We start from the raw sequence: 13,309 nt of genomic DNA, 5'->3' as shown, positions 1-13,309 counted from the left end.
AAAATAAGATTAAGTAGAGGTGAAGAAAAGGAAAGGTAGGAAGTGTTTGATGTGGTCAAAAGGGGAACCCCAAAGTGAAATTCTGCTGTCTGGCGCCAAGGGCAATAGAATAATGTTTAGAGATGAAAATATGTATAAATAAACCATTCATAAATGTGAGAAACCTAACAAGGAAAGCAACTAAAACACTGAAAGAGCTAAAACCCATGTGGTTTAACAAAGCATTACTCTGGAGACCATGGTTATGTGCCTGGTTTTACCTCCTGACGTTGAGGGGCACTCCAGAGCAAACCACTTCCCTGCTGTCCCCTGTGAGTCTCTCAAAGCTTTAAGCTTTAATTTCCATAGTTTCAAGCCTCTCTAGCATGAAATTGCATCGTTTAAATTTTTAAATGGAGTGGTGGTCAAAAAATAACATCTATATATCAAGATTCGTAGGTGGTGTAACCTGTTAGAGAGTATTTTGCACAAAATTAAAAATGAATTCGTATTAGGATCAGCTGAAACCATTTATGTCATTTAAGTGATCCTGACTGAAGTCCACAGTGTTCAGTGTTATCCCCAAGAAGTATCCAAAATGGAGTGTAAAAATGAAAACCATTTTCATCACACCTTCAAAACAAAATATTGTGTCTTTCTGGTTTGCAAGGCTGGTATATCAACAACCCCCCAAACACCATCACTTGCTTCTTAGCACTAAAAAAAACCCTCAGGCAGTTTGAAAAAAATGTTAAAAAAAATTTGTAATTTGATTCACAAGGACTATGTGCACTTTGTTCACTAATTATCTGGGCTGTGACAGAAGCAGAGGACTGACCCTGCCCAGAGCCCCGGCTGATGAGGCATTCAGGGGAAGGTGATCGGCCCTCCTCCATCCCTCCCGTTCGGCGGGAGCGATGTCGTGCCTCCGCCAGCCCTGCCCGGGCGAGGGGCTGGGGCGTGCGGGGGCAGCCGGGGTCCAGCACCGCAGTTCAGAGGAGCCACTGCAACTCACCCAAGTCAGCTTTAAATAAGGCAGCGCTTGCATTAATTATAGAAGAGCTTGGCAGCACAGAGCCTGCGGACTCTGCAGCTTGACCAGAGGAGCTGTACTCCGTGCCAGTGCAAGATACGGGCAAGATCTCCCCCAGGAGAGCAACAGCCACATCAATATATATGTATATATACTTTTATAGGAAGAACAAAAGTGCTGTGCTAGTGCATTCCTCCTCCGCATGGCTCTGCAGCACATGCAGAGAGCAATGAGCGTGGCAAGAGCCGAATTAACCTTCTTCTCTGAAGGATTCTTGTTCAGCCTGGACAGGTCTCTAATGACAGGTTTGCTCCTCGAGCTTTCTTCACCAGGGACCAAAATCACCGGAGTAATCAAGGGGAGAGGAAAACAAGAGTGAGCGTGCGCTTGCCGCGATGCTCGGCACCGTTGGAGGGTGCGGTGAGGTTTCATGGCTGGGCTGGCTGTTAGCCTGGAGAGACAAAGAAGCATGTGGCAGATCTGAAGGCTGGGATGTAACCAAGCGAACCGTGATTAAAAAGAAAAGCAATTCAGGCAGCTGTGCTTCTGGCTGTGGCTTGGCTGAGCAGGCAAGACCAGACCCTTATCCCCAAGCTGCTGCAAGGGGAAAATGCACCAGAGGCACATGGCGAGGAAAAGGACATTGGGTTTGGCCAGGAGCACCCATTAAACTATTGCCCCAAAAAATACACGCTGAGAAACACAGCCCCAGACTGTGGGCTTAGCTGGGTGGAGACTCAAGTTTACCTCTATTTTACAAGTTCATGTCACTTGTTACCATCCAAAGGCCTTTTGGCACATATGTGCCTAACCCATGAGAGGGAGGTCCCTGTCCCAGAGCCACCAGCATCACCGGTTTGGGCTGGCCTTGCTGCTGGAGGGAGCAGTGGGACAGAGAGAAGACCGAAGGGAGCTGCTGCTGTCATTCAGGGCAGTTAAGTACATTCATGATGCAACACATGCACCTGCATCCCTGCCTGAATAGCATCAATACTCTTTTTTTTGTTTCACTCTTGATGACAGGAGAGCCTTAATTGGGCATGAAGAAATTCATCAAGCAGCAGCCTGGTGCGGCTGTCGGGTCCCCATAGCATCTGGCAGCTGCCTTGCTGCAGCCCCGCGGCTGCTCGACGGCTGGCAGCTGCCCCAAAATAGCCCAAATAGCATCCACCTCCTGCAAGCACCGCTGCTCCCTGTGCGGAGCAGAAGGTGAACCCAAAACTCTACTCCTGCTGCTCACAAACAGCACATGGGTTTTACGGCTTGCTGTGTTGCAGGGGCTGGGGCTTGGTGGAGCCAGATCCCAGCTATTTGCTGGAAAGAGAGATGATAAAGCGTGTTTCCAACCTGAGGAGCCTCTCACAGCCCACTAGAGCAAGGGAAAAATTCTCAATGTTTTTTTGTGCATATAAACTCAGCAGGGACCAACCCGCATGGCAGCGAGCTGAAATGGGAGCTCAGCCATTGATTTCAATAGCTGCAGGGTCTTACTCTTGGTTTAATGTATTTTTAAAATTGGGGTGAGCAGGACCTATTCTGGGAATAGAAATATCACTAGCAATTTCATCCCCCTGAATAATTTTGCCTATAACTTGCCTGTGCTTTGACCCAGAAGCTGTTTCAAGGGCACCAGAAATCCCTTCTCCCATCCCCTCTTAGCCCCCCAGCACACCTCTGTTGTGCTACTGTTGGATTCAGCTCGGTTACCTCTGTAGGCACAGTGGGGACATCTTGGTGGCTTTGGATGTCCCCCTGGCAGAGCACCAACATCCACCCCAGATGGGCAAATAAGCCCAGCCTTCCGCTCTCATTCCCTGGCAAAGAAGGTTACAGGGTCTCCCCATTTAATTCACATGGCATTTTATGGTCTTGCCCCACTTCTCACCCTTCTAGTCAATGAAAATAAATAAAAAATAAAAATAAAACCCCTGCACATTTATTTCATTTCTTGTATTTTTATTTAAAAAGAAGGTTTGCTAACAGCAATCAGTACCGTGGCCCAGGCCCCTCAATACAACAGTTGGCTTTAGCAGACTCTGTGGCTTCATCCCTACTCTGTCCCTCCTCTGTGCTGGGGACAAACCAGGGAATTATCCGGCTTAACAACCACTCCTGAATCACGGGAAGCTCCTTGGGATTGCAGACTTCTTCCATCTTGCAATTTTACTCTTTGTCTCCTCCTATCTCAGGAAACCCCAACAACTTAAGCTGCGGTTCACAGCAAGGTTCCCAGCTTTACCGTGCAACTAAACTCAAGTGAAAATTAAAAAAAAAAAAAAAAGACAGGTTTAAAAAAAAATACATAAAAGAAATCATCTTCTGAAGGTGGAAAGAAATATCCCCTCAGTGGCAGATTAGCCCACATTTATCCAGTGTAATGTTGCTTATACCTTAATCTTAGGCATCTTCATCTGACACTAATTAGCAGGCTGGAGGCTCCTGTGGGTACAGTAGCTTCTACGTCCCAAAACATGAAAGCGAGTTTCTCCTTTTACCACTTGAAGCACTCAGTTTTTAAAGAGACAATGTCAAGTATTTCAGCCCCAAACTGTACACATTTTAACTTAAAAACCACAGCAGTAGGAGGAGGCACAAAGGTGATGAAACCCAGCCAGGAAAGCATTGCAGCGGGTGTCCGAGGCTTGGCTGTGGAGCGTTATTTGGTCTCCCACAAATTAAACCCAAACTGCACTCACTGAACCCCGGACTCAGCCGCATTTTGGCACTGAGCACTAATTAGGAGACCAATAGAGTAGGCTAAAGAAGCAGAAAATTAAACAGGCTAATCAGACCAATCTAATTGCTTCCCTCAAAAAACCCAAAATTTAGGAGAAAAGCAAATGTGATTATAAAATCTTCTTTATATTTTGGGTTCTTTCGGGAAAAAAAAAACGGGCAAAGATCATTTATCTGATGTTCATCACTAGGCAAGCATCCCATCAAGATCCGACATCCTATTTAACTGTTCAGAGCAAGAGCTAATCGGAGCTTGAAAGAAAGGAGAGAGCGGGACTTCAGGCATACAGCGCTGTATGCTGGTTCTTTGTGGAGAAAGTGAAAATAAATTATTTAGGCTTGACAAAGTCCCCTGAAGTCCTGCGGTCTTTCTGCTTGGCTGGGTCTCAGGCCTATCACCAATATTTCAGGGCTTATTTTTGGAGGGGGAGAGAAGGCAGGCTGCTTAGCAGGTAGCATTTGGGAATTAAGAGCTAGATGTACTTATGGTTTTCACGAGCCCTGACAGATGTTGAGTGTCTTCGACTGTGGCACAGTAAGACACTTAATACTAATGGTGCCGGTTTGCGGCAGCAAACCTCCTTCCTGCCACATTCCAGCATCTTTGCTCCTTTCTAAATTGCTCCTTAGGAAAGGAAGAGAAAATACATGCTCAGCATCTCCTCACCGTCTGCCTGGCTCAACACTGGTGCACCCATTCTCTGGATGCCCTCACATTTCGTCTCCCAGCAAATGTCACCGGGCTCAGCTTAGCACAGATCCCCACCACCTCCCGGAGATCAAGCTGCAGCCCAGGAGGCTTCTCCTTTGCCTCTCCCAAGGCTGTGCTCAGCCTGGTGGTCCATGTTTCGATGGATCTGTGCGCGACTCTGCCAGCCACCGGTCCCTGCTGGGCAGGAGACGGGTCCTGCTCGGTGCCGCGGGCAGGCCCTCGGCTGTGAGAGCCGCCAACAAACCTTCCCTGCCCACCCCGCTCCCTGCCCCTTCCCCTCCCCGCCACAAGCACGGGGCCAAGAACGTGCCTCGCTGCAAAAGTGCCAGCGCCAGCATCCTTGGCCAAACAAACTAACTACCAACCTTGGACCAGTCACGACAAATGGCTTAACGTTTACCCATCACCTAACATACCCTCAAAAACCAAGGCCATCTTCACACCTTTTGGACGTAGGTCGAACGCCCTTCCGAGCCCAGCAAGCCCACGGCAAGGGGTCTTGCCCAGGCCAGTCATGCCAGATGCTCCCGCATCTCTCCTGCCCCTTCCTTGGTGAACACCAAACGGTTATAATACTCAGGTCAATATATATAGGTACCACGTATATATATTTGTGTCGCTGTTCTGCGCATTAACAAAGACAACCAACCCCACCAGGCACCACTCGTCCTTTCTGCCCCCTCCCCTTCCTCCCGTGGCTGTGCAGGAACGCGGCCGGGGACCACCCTACGTGGCCCCATCGCACTCCCCCACAGTCAGCTTCAAGGCTCCCTGCTGGTGCAGCGTCTTTAAGGCTTTGAACTCCAAGGGCATGGTGTGCGGGCTGGCCTGCGAGGTGTAGCCATACTTCAGGCTGTCGTAGTAGTGGTACTTGACCGGGTTCTGGTTCTGGTCCAGGGGAAAGGGCCAGAAGCCGTAGAGATAGATCTGGTTGCAGAATCGAGTGGCTAAGGTGTACATGAGGAGGCCAGTGGTGGGTCGCTTGATGTGCACCTTGTTCGTTAGCCAGTACCTGCAAAAGGAGAGTAGAAGAAAGTGTGTTATTCCCCCCCGCCAATGAAGCTCATGTCTTGCACATTTTCTCTCTCCAGCCTCTGACTGAGATATATTGGTAATTCAAAGTGAGAGGTTTCTGACTAGCAGAAGAGTTCTCCATGCCAAGAAAAAGCCTCTCTAGGGATTGCTTCATGAATAAGCATCCTCCTGCTCTCTGTCTGGCGGTTACATCACACTTGTTGCTATGGTATTGAAGCATCTCATGCCTCGGCAATCCTTTATGAAAAACAAATTGCTTGCAACGGTGGCCTTCAGTACTTCAGCCTACAATTATCTTCCAATCAACCCAGGAGATCAATACGACCAAACCATCCACATGTCAAGTAGACTCCAGCAGCCCCTCGAAGCAGGCACACTCTCACACACACACGCTGATGATTTTCATTGACGAATGACGATTTTTACTCTGACAGTAAACACAACAGGGCTGTAAAAATGTTTGCCTTAGAATAAAGGGTCACCAGGCTGAAAGAGCTAAAACACACTGCTGTGTTCCTGTTACACCCAGTGATTGCTGCTGTGATCCTGGATCAAAATACATCACCATGCTCTGCAACGTTAGTCCTTGAGATACACAATATGGTATATCGCAATATATAATAGGTGATACGGAGGTCAGCTGTGCTTGCTGCTGAAAAGTGCGTTAGTTTTTATGAGGGATGGCAAAAAGACCAGGGGAAGGAGGCACCCCGTAGAGATGCACGAGCAGAAACGGTATCAGCAGCTGTATTTTGTGCTGCCGATAAAAGTTATTGCAGCATCAACATCCTGTAAGAAGATGTTTCCAGTATTTATTGCACAGGCAATTTATCTGGTTTGCTCAGCAGAAAGACACTGTCAGAGGAGCAAAATCAGAAAGAAGAAGGTCTGGGGGAGGTAGAAGATTTCCCCCTGGGTGCACTCTTTTCTCCCTCAGCACATTTGATGCCGGCGCTGCCCCACAGCAGGTAGGGATGGTGCAGGCAGTGCATCCCGCTGTGTTGCAGCCCATTCAAGCCCTGGGATTATTTTTAATAAGATATTTCAAAGGGCCTGAGCTCGACTGAATGACTGGCAGCACTTTGGTTAAAAAGCTTGAGGAAGTGTAGCAAAGCATGTGGCATTTCTGTGCGCTCACCCAGAGGTTTGGGATCCTGAGCCGGGTCCTGCTGTCGCCCGCGGAGCCACGGAGAGTGTCTTGCTCCTCATACACACTTTCTGCCGGGCTCCTGAGGGTCTGGCACTCAGACAGTGGGAACCCTTGGGAGAGCTGAGCCTTAATCCTGCAAATTAGCTTTTCATGAAAGCCATTAAAATTTAGCAACCAAGGCACAAAACGTACTTGCTTGTTCTCAGCCAGATAAGAGAAAAATTACTTTTATGGTGAATCAAATTCTGGAAGCAGAGTGACCACCTTGGGGGGTGCAGGAAGGGCATGGCAGGGTTTACTGGGGTCCCATGCCCCAGCGGTGTCCAAGCACCTGTAGCTTTAGCAAAAGACAAATGCGATGTTTTGGGGAGGTCCTCCTTGCTTGACTCATCTCCTCGGCATCCAGCATGAAAAAGGTGCAAGAAACTGGGGGAAAACTGGTGAGATCCAGTATCTCAGAGGCACAGCATCAGCATTTTCTGGGCTTGCCTGGCCATATGGGTTGTGCTATAGGGACACAGCAAAGCTTGCTGCGGTGCCAAGGCAATCTTCTCCCACAGGTAGCCATAAAACAGTCTCCTTGATGAGTTTATGGGTAAACACATTAGACCCCTGGCGTGTTTCCCAGGGAGAAATGGGGAGATTATCACAACCATTTAACACTGTGAATTAGGGCATCCTCATGCAGCAGGGAAACCACCTGGGAAGAACTGCCAAGCCACATTAACTGGCTGGCTTTGGGGGAAGACAACTGTTTGGGTTTGTCCTGCAACTACTTTAGCCTTAAAACTCTCCTTTTATCAATTTACCAGCTGGAGCACAGAAAGATACTGGTGACGTTACACCTGCCCAAAATATTAACTTTCATGTTTTGTTGAGAGGTTGTAAAAACTCTATGAACGTACAACAATCTTGACAGCATGATGAAGTGGTCCGTGCACACGGGTACAGGTCATTCATGTGACCACCAATGTTTCAAGTGTATTAATGATGACAAAAATGCCCTGGGTCAAACACAGAAGTGCCCTACAGAAGTGCCCTACAGAAGCATGCCGTCCTCCGCAACCCAGCATGCACCAACAGCCTTACCAGGACCAACAAGTGTGCACAACCAGTACCCAAAAGCGGCCCTACCCAAACCAACCTGGCATATCCACCTCTGCACACGCAGCTAGTGAGCCCTCACTCAATAATATCGGGGTAGGGAACAATGACAATTCAGTTTCTTATAATAAAAATTAAAAACGTGGCTCTTTTTTATCTGTATTTCCCTCTATTGCAGGCATGGCATTGCAAAAAAGGGAAGGATGACAAACCTTGCTCCTACAGCATCATAAATTCTCGCTCCTGGCTGCAGCTTTGAGAGGGGGTGATGGACTCCAGGCTGTCCCAGCCCACCCACACAGATGACATACATAATATATAATGCCCAAACCATAACATAGGCCATGCTACAGCACTTGCAATTTGTTTCCTGGACAGTGAAGGTGGGAAATCCTCCGGTGAGGTCTGGGGAATACTTTTTAATGACTGGTTTGTGATGGGAGTGTGGGAGATATGCAGGAAGATCTCCCTCTTATCTCTCCCACCACTGGCCAACTGAGACAGCGGCCACATTGCTGGTGCAAGAGAGAACAGCTGGGGATGGAAATAAAACCTAATTAATTCTGCAAATCCAAATGAGGTTGTCTGGGTGCACATGGGATGCTGTGTCAACAGCACACCTTTAATATGTGAGGTCCGGGATTTTAATTAGGAGGAAAGATAATCTTGAAGCAGGCAGTAATTATTTTTCAAATTGGCTACACCAATCACCATAACTATTAACTGCAACATTTTATGGAAAGAGACAGCAATTAAAAGAGAAGAGCAAAGAGCAGTCCTGAAACCCAATACCTCCTTTCTCAGAGCCTTTCTCACAGCATGGACCTCCTTCAAAAGCTGGTGCTGTGTCATTTCTGTAAATAAACCCTCAGGGGTGGAAGCAGCTACAGAGACAGGCTGGTGCCTGAGTGGGATGCAGCTATGAACAGGAACCGTGATGCTGTCAGGCAAAAATTGTCCGAGACAGCTCTTGTTTCGGATCATGATAGTCACAGATGGAAAATGCCATCAGATCTTCAAGGCCATCTTTTGTAAGGAGGCAGCCTAGACACAAGCCCTAGCACGTATTTGAACTAATACTTGATGGTAGCCAAGGACAGAGGCTTCAAGAAGAGCAGCTCAGAGAGTCTCGTCCTAGCTGGTAGGTGGTTCTGGTTGCTCCTCAGCAACATCAATTTTCCAAAAGGTTTCCAAGAAACTTAAGAAGTCTCCTAAGCAGAACTGCGTAGCACTGCTGCCGGCTGCTCGACCATCGGTGTATGCCTCCTGCAAGGGGGCAGCCCCAGGGTAAGCGACTGCTGTATTTGGACCTTAAAGCCCAGTGGGAATCCTTCAGGAGACAAAACACTCTGAAACTGCCCCTAGGAAGCCACAGCGCCCACCTGAGCCAGGGAAAGCGGCAGCCTCCACATCACGCATCTGGAGCATGCACCCCACCGTGCTGACAGCACGGCATCCTCCCCTGGCACCACCGAATTCAGGGAGCAGAGCTTGGCCTTGATTTGGGCTGAAATGCTGGGTGGGTGCAAAACTCCTCCCTGCAGGCAGTGTTTGAAGACCACTTGCGAGGGCAGGGTCCTGCTCTGTGCTTACCCATCACCTCCTGACATGTCTGAGAAAACCCTAAAGTAACTTGTACCCTCCAGGTAAGGGTTAACCTGCAGAATAAAATGAACAGAAAATCCATCGCCCTGATGAAATGAATAAAAAACTCAGGTCAATGAAGAAATCAAGTTTCAGCAGTATCAGCTGCATTATTTAGGGATACAAATCAGAATAGCTGAAATAATGCAATTTCAGACCCTTTTAAAACAGCTTATTCATAAAAGTGTGATACAAACACAAGCTGTTGTGGAGGTGCTAGTCCTTGACTGTCAGAAGCATATTATCAGTCTGCCACACACATCCTGCTCCCATTAATACTCATGAAAAAACAGCTACAGATAATCAGAGCGAGTGCCCCGACAGTGCTCCGTACTCACAGTGGTGCGGGCAAGGACAGGACCTGCCGGTGCTGGCAGGGCACAGCATGTATCCCGGCTGCTGGGTGGATGGAGATGAAGTGCTGGAGCCCAGGGAGCAACCGCTATCCTCCGTCCAGCTTCTTGCAGCCCTTTTCTGTCCATGTATCAAGTCTCCTCCACCAAAATAGCTGAGAGCCATGTACAGTGATGAGATCTGTGCCGGAGAGGTAGGAATGGCAGGTCCCCATCCAGATTCATGCTAACGCTGACTCCAAAAGCTGGATCTGGAGTCAGAGTAGGGCTTTATCGCCAGGTGGGGCAAAGCCCAAACACCAAATCAAGCCTCTATATTCAGACTGGATCTGTACCGTGCGGCTTGGGTCTGGTTTTGGTGACTTGGCATAAGCAAATCAATGCTGAGTCATGAATAAATAACTCTTTTCTCCTCCAGGTTTTGAGCTCTGCAATGCCCTTTCAAACACACATGTACTCAACACCCACAAGTTAAAGCATTTCCAAACAGACAGAAGAGGAAAGTAACTGGGAAGAGGATTACCCTTTTTCTTTCCCCTTTCCTTCCTATGCCCCTCCCCTTCTTTTGGCAAGAAAAGACTAAATCTTCTTCTTGATTAACCGGAACAAATAAACTGTCTTGCGGTCCTAGTGCAAACACACCACAGCTTGGGTTCAATGTGCCTCAAGTGCAGGAGGGGTGAGAATAATTGATCACACAAGGATTCATTTGTGGGATATCCACTGATCTAACCCACACGTGGCTTTACGGGGAGTTCGTAGTCCCCCAAATCCTACCCCAGTCACACACTTGTGAATGGCTATTTCCACCCCCTACACCCTTTGGCCATCTTCATCCTTCACCTGAGTGCAGGACTACTGTCCTTAAACCTTCTGTGGGACCAGAGAGGACGAGCTTTACGGCACGAGTCCTCGGGGGCAGATATTTCAGAGGAGACCCCTGTAAGTGTAAGGGACCACAAGGGAGGAAGCATGAAGCAGCTGGTTTAGAAACCCCACAACTGGGTGACACTGGCTAATCAACAGCAGAACCAATCTTAAGACAAGAGAGTGAGAAAAGATGAGCTGGGAGACCTGTGAAAAGGAAAAGCAGCAGCTTAGGTTTGATGTGATAGAGGAAAAAGAAGCCCATGGAAGGATGCAAAAGAGAGAATAACCTGCACACGTGTGTCCTGCATGGCTACAAGCAAGGCAAGGCTGTGGGAAAGGATGTGGCATAATCAGGACGCCAGGTGAGGAGGGACCAGGGGAGGGTTTCCACCATGGCTCAGAGATGGGAAAGGCAGCATCTGAGCAGCATTGCCCTGAAAAATCAGCAAAGGCTTAGATATTGTTTGGGTATGACAACCCAGAGAGACATCTGAGACGAAGCTGAATCCCACCAGGTGGTACTTCTGAGGATACGTGGCAGAATTGCACTATGCAAGCTACCGATCCTGAGGAAGGCGATCACTGTGGTGAAGAGCACACGCGAACTGTCATAGCTATTTGGATGTTAACCCTAACAGGAGACTTAGCCAAGGAGCTGGAAGATTTATTGATTTTTTAATATTTTTTTCTTTCTAGAAGCTCTTAACAGAATCTTATGGGATTAGAACTGGTTACTGCCAAGAGACCCTTGTGATGGACACAGTGAGAAATGCTAGACTAGATTATACAAGGCAAACTGAAACATGTCCATGACTTCTCTGCAAGGAGTGATAGTCAAACCTCCAGACACAATTATTTTCCCTTGCTTCCTGCATTTCATGTTATTTCTCTGACAAAAGCTGCTTGGCAATAGGGATTACAAGGCTTTTTGGAGACACTAACAGATGACTTATAAGGGGCTTGCTTGCTTCCCAGCCAGGAGACGAGCACTGCACTTGCCAGATGAATTGCTCAGGAGACATTTTACAGAATCACTCTGAAGTGAGTCACGCACCCCCAAAATGCATGGCACCATCCCCGTCGCCGCGAGCTGGCCCCCTGCCATGGCACAGCTTTCCTCCTCAGCCTTAGGTCGTGACTTGGCTTCCTTCTGAGCTCCTCCATCGAAATGCCGATGCCTCTCTCCCCTCTTGGCATGAAGGTGGTGAGTTTAACTGTGTACGAAGAGCCTCCATCCTAGTGCACAGATTATCCAGAATCATCAACTCAGAAAGCTATCAGCAAACATTTAAGGCACCCTCACAGCTAGGAAGGTGATGTCTCAAATGATGCTGTTAAGGACAACAAAACCAAATGCTTTTTACTTATCACAGGAACGCACACTCTACAAATGCCCCAAATGCACTGAAAATTGTAGGAAAAAATGCTCAATTGCCACTGAAATGCATTCTAGTCTGGGGGAAAGCAGAGCAGGACAATAAATACTGCGGTTCAAGGAGGAGTCAAGAACTCACAAAGGTATTACGCTGGTAGTGAAAGAAGAAGAGAAAAGGCAAAGCTTTTGTAGCCAAACTGAAGTTGGCTGAGATGTTAGCCTTTGTAGAAAGTGCTATTCCTTGGAAAAAATAAAATATATAAAAGAGTGTCTTGGGTGAAAGACTTCCCCCATTTCTTTGTGATTTCCAAATCAACTTAGGATAGATTATAAAGGGTAACTTTATCCAGCAAAGGAGAAGACGGGACATCTCCACAATGGCAGCCCACCGCAGCACAGAGGGATGTTCTGTGGGGCTTTGTGGATTATTGATTCTCTGCTGCATGCTACATGCCACAAAATGTATTCATTTCACAAATCTCGGATCTGTCAAAGGAAAGTGTAATGCTGCGAACCGGCATGTTCCGCAGAGAGAGCTGGAGAGGCAGAGGGAGTCATTGGAGACCATATCCCTGTAACAGCAAGGAGCTCATAAGCAAAAATATAGGATGATCGTAGGGATTAGATAGTATCACAGGAGATCAGCAAGTAAGGTCCTAGTGATTCTGGTCAGTTTGACCTGAGGAAAGACTCCTTCTTTATCCCAAACTACATCTATCAATTACCCTGAGCAGATGGTCAAGACAGCCCTATAGGTACCCGAGAGACTTCCTATAGCACCAAGAGCGTCAGCACACCCCCCTCCCTCAGCTGTGGCCAGTTCATTCAATACTGCCTGAATCTCTCTTAAATCCATCCAAGTCCAAACCTGAGGAGGCTGCACCAAGGAGAGGGTTAACATTGACTCTAGCCTTCCCCCAGAACAGCACAGCCCTTTGCCCCCAGCCCTGGGCGGTCCCTCTGCACGGCTCTTTGGCCAGGCCACAACACACTGGGTAGGTGTTGAAGTGCTCCCATCAGTTCTGGCTTTCTGAGGGGACTGCAGTTTTAATTATATTAATCGTTAATTAGTAGGCTTCCTTGTTTTCCTTCTGATAAGCGTGAGAGCAGGAGGGCAGGTCAGGCAGCAGCGCCCTTGGCTTAGAGGGCAACCCCTGACAAGGATTAGCACTGGCTTCTGTGGTTATAACTGAATTAGTGCTGCCTCAGTGCAGCCACGACCCACCTTTCCCTATTGCCCCACAGCACGGTGACCAGCCGAAAGGACAGGATCGAGGTCTCGGCTGTAGCTCAGACCAGGTACTTAGAGCATCATCAG

At 48.1% G+C, this 13,309-nt stretch overlaps 1 protein-coding gene across 2 annotated transcripts in view; it reads right to left on the bottom strand.

The window, feature by feature from the left end:
- Nucleotides 1-5,186: 5,186 nt before the first annotated feature.
- The window catches only part of ST8SIA2 (ST8 alpha-N-acetyl-neuraminide alpha-2,8-sialyltransferase 2), a gene marked incomplete at both ends in the record, with an annotated part of 30,945 nt that continues 22,822 nt past the window's right edge, over nucleotides 5,187-13,309 (bottom strand). For both annotated transcript variants that reach the window (XM_082322363.1, XM_082322364.1), the window contains one exon: nucleotides 5,187-5,472. In XM_082322363.1, coding sequence (XP_082178489.1) covers nucleotides 5,187-5,472 — 286 coding nt within the window. The remainder of the gene's footprint in view (nucleotides 5,473-13,309) is intronic.

The sequence above is a fragment of the Platalea leucorodia genome, assembly GCF_965183815.1.
Source record: "Platalea leucorodia genome assembly, chromosome: 9".
In the NCBI taxonomy this organism is placed as follows: Eukaryota; Metazoa; Chordata; class Aves; order Pelecaniformes; family Threskiornithidae; genus Platalea; species Platalea leucorodia.
This window is presented reverse-complemented; position numbering and strand designations above follow the sequence as displayed.